Raw genomic sequence first — 3,410 nt, forward strand, 5'->3', positions numbered from 1 at the left:
AGTCAATGAGTATTTTTTAAGCACTTACTGTGTGCCAGGCACTGTGCTAAGTGCCGAGGATACAAAAAAAGGCAAAAACAACTAACTGTCTCTGCCCCTGAGGAGCTCACAGTCTACTAGGGGAGATATCACTGCAATAGCTAGGTACGTAAAGATATATACAAAGAATTCGGGAGATATTCTGGGAGGGGAAGGCACTAGCATTGTCGGGGGAGCCTAGAGAAGGTGGGATTTGAGCTGCATCTTGAAGGAAGCCAGGGGAGCCAGGACCCCAAGGGAAGGAAGGAAGAATAGTCCAGTGGTAGTAGATAACCAATATAAAGGTGTGGAGGTGGAAGATGAAGGGTCTTGGGTGAGGAACAGCAAGAAGGTGAGTGTAGTTGGATTGTAGAGTGTGCAGACAGGAGTAAGGTGTAAGAAGACCAGAAAGGTAGGAAAGGGCTTTGGATGTCAAACAGAGGGGGTCACATTTGATTACGGAGCTGCTACGAAGCCATTAGAGCTGATGGAACAGTGGGGGTGAACACTGTCCGATTGTTTGGCAGCTGAGTGGGGGATGGGCTAGCATGGGAAGCTCTCAAGGAAGGGAGACCAATGAGGGTCTCCAGGTGAGAGATGGTGGAGAATCAGGGAAGTGAATATCTCAGCGCACATCTAATGTGGTCTTTGCCTTCATGGAGTCCAGAATGTGGAAAGCTCTGAGAAACTATGGGTTTAGGATTATAAGCTTTAGTAATGAAAGGGACCTCAGAGTTCCTCTAATCCAGTCCCTTTATTTTACAGAAGAGGCAACTGAGGTACAGAGAGTGGAAGGGACTTGTCCAGTGTCAGACAGGCAATGAGGTGGCAGAGCTGTGGTAGAATGAATGTGGTGTTCAAATCCTTTCTCTGATGCTTAATTTATCCATGTTTAGGTGATAATAATAATAACAAGAACTAGCATTTATACGGCACTTTCCGTTTGCCAAATGCTTTACATATATAATCACAACAAGCCTATGAGGTAGGTGCTATTATTATCCCCATTGTACAGGTGAGAAAACTGAAGCTGAGAAAGGTTTAAGTATACTCAGGGTCACACAGCTGGTAAATGTCTGAAGCAGAATTCAATCTTAGCTCTTCAAGTCCACTGTTCTGTTCAACATGCCAACTAGCTGTGGCTCTGAACCTCAATTTCCTCATCTGTAAAATGGGTTTAAAAATACTTACAGTTATCAGCCTCACAGGTATGTTATGGGTAAGTGTTCCATAAACCTTTAAGCAGCAGAGTCAGGATTCAAAGTCAGGCCCTCAGATTCTAATGGAAATAACTCCTATTTACTATGCCATGCTGCCTTTAGTAGAAGGCAGTTAAAACGGGAGTCTCCCCTGAGGGCAAGAGCCGGGTCTGTTCTTTCTGTCCATCCCCGCTCAGGGCCCTCCTCCCACAGTGCCTGCTGTAGTCCCGAAACCACATCCAGTCCTCCAGAAATCAACCCACGAATGAAAAGAACATGCCAAACCGCTGACCAATAGGGGAAAATGGTTTCGTTTCTTTTAATTAAACTGACCGAGGAAGCCAAGACACAGACAGAAAGAGACCGAGAACAAGACTTGGAAATAGTTTTAGAAAAGAAATGAAACCCGACCGATGGACGGAGATGTGGATGGCGGATGGAGCCACCGAGAGGACAGGGGTCCCGGGCCTTCACGTCAACTCAAGGATCACTGTGAGGGCGAACACCCAAGTCAGCCTGGCCCCAATGGGGCTGGGAGCCAAACCTGCGGAAACACGGGGAGGTGAGGGTTAACGTTTGGGATCATCCAAGATGGGCCTTTTGTGTCTCCTGCCCCACCAGTCAAATCATCAATTTAGAGCTTGGAGAGATCTAAGAGGTCATCAAGTCCAGCCCTCTCCTTGGTCCTGAGAGGAGAGCGACTTCCCCAAGATCACTAGGTAGAAAGTAGAAGAGTTAAGATCTAAGCTGAGGTTCTCTGACTCTTTCCTCTTCCCTTTCTCTCTCTCCCCCTTTTCTTCTTCCTTCCTTTTCTCTCTCCCCCCACCTCTCTCCTTCCCCTTCCCCTTCCTTCTCTCCATCTCCCTCACCCCTCTCCCTTTCTCTCTCCCCCTATTTTTCCCTTCTCCCTCTCTTTCCCCCTCCCTCCTGTCCCACCCTCTCCCTCTTTCCCTTCCCTCTCACCCTCTCTCTCCTTCCCTTTCTCTCTCTTCCCCTTTCCCCCTCTCTCCCTCTCTCCCTTTCCCACCCTCTCTCCCTCTTTGTCTTTCCCCTCCCACTCTTCTCTCTTCTTCTTCCTTTCCTCCCTCCTCTCTCCTCTCTCTCCTCCTCTCTCCTTTCTCCCTTCCTCTCCTTCTCTCCTTTTCTCTCCCTTCCTCCCTCACTCTTTTTTTTTTTGGCTAGACAATGGGGATAAGTGACTTGCCCAGAGTCACACAGCTAGTAAGTGTTATGTGTCTGAAGCTGGATTTGAACTCAGGTCCTCCTGAATCCAGGGCTGGTGCTCTATCCACTGCGCCACTTAGCTGCCCCCTCCCTCACTCTCTATCCCTCCTCTCCTCCTCCCTCTCTTCCCTCCCTTTCCCTCATCCCTCTCTGCTTCATTCCCTTTGTCTCTGTCTCCATTGGAAAGAGCAGTGTCTCTGAAGTCAGAGGATCTGTGTTCAAATCCCATCTCCAATGCTTACAAACTGTGTGACCTTGGGAAATATCTCTGGGCCTCAGTTTCCTCATCTGTTAAATGAGGGATTGGGATAGATGGCCTCTGGGGTCCCTTTGACTACAGATTGAGGGTCCTATGATTTTAAATCCAGTACGCTTTCCATCACATCCCACTGCCTGACATGATTTAATTTCATTTAATTTCCAGTCAAACAAATAGAGTTGGGACAGTGTGTTTTTCTGAACTGTCTAGCTTCTCCTTCCCTCCTTCAGTGTGGATAATTGGGGAAGGTCTGCATATAAAGAGCTATCAGGAGTCACCTCATTCACTGTGTGAAACAACCTAGAAGGAATTAAAGACATTTGATTAAAATTTAATTAGGGATGGCATTCGAGGCTGTTTGATTTGCTCTTGGACTCAGGCTGTAAAAAGAAAAAAAAGATTCCCCCCTAGAGAGCACCTTTCATCTACATTCTCCAAACACCTCATTTCACTAGAAGTGGAGATAAGAGGAAACAGGACAGGAGACTGAGAAGGTGCACAAGTCACTGGCTGCATACAAACCTAGCTGATGCGGAGGACACATCCCAAACCTGGACTGTCCTACAGTCTTCTGTAGCTCCCTATTGCTTACTGAGGAAAGTGAAAATTCTTTTTCTTGGTGTTCAAGGCCCACACTATATTCGGTTCCAAACTACCTTTCTTTTTCTTTCTTTCTTTCTTTCTTTCTTTCTTTCTTTCTTTCTTTCTTT

General features: G+C 46.9%; 1 protein-coding gene across 1 annotated transcript in view; it reads right to left on the reverse strand.

Moving 5' to 3' along the window:
* Positions 1-1,526: 1,526 nt before the first annotated feature.
* Positions 1,527-3,410, reverse strand: part of IGSF21 (immunoglobin superfamily member 21) — a 161,730-nt gene continuing 159,846 nt past the window's right edge. The window contains exon 8 of the mRNA XM_027842809.1: positions 1,527-1,761. Coding sequence (XP_027698610.1) covers positions 1,688-1,761 — 74 coding nt within the window. The 3' untranslated portion in view covers positions 1,527-1,687. The remainder of the gene's footprint in view (positions 1,762-3,410) is intronic.

Source organism: Vombatus ursinus, unplaced genomic scaffold (genome assembly GCF_900497805.2).
Source record: "Vombatus ursinus unplaced genomic scaffold, bare-nosed wombat genome assembly UNPS02014884.1, whole genome shotgun sequence".
Lineage (NCBI taxonomy): Eukaryota > Metazoa > Chordata > Mammalia > Diprotodontia > Vombatidae > Vombatus > Vombatus ursinus.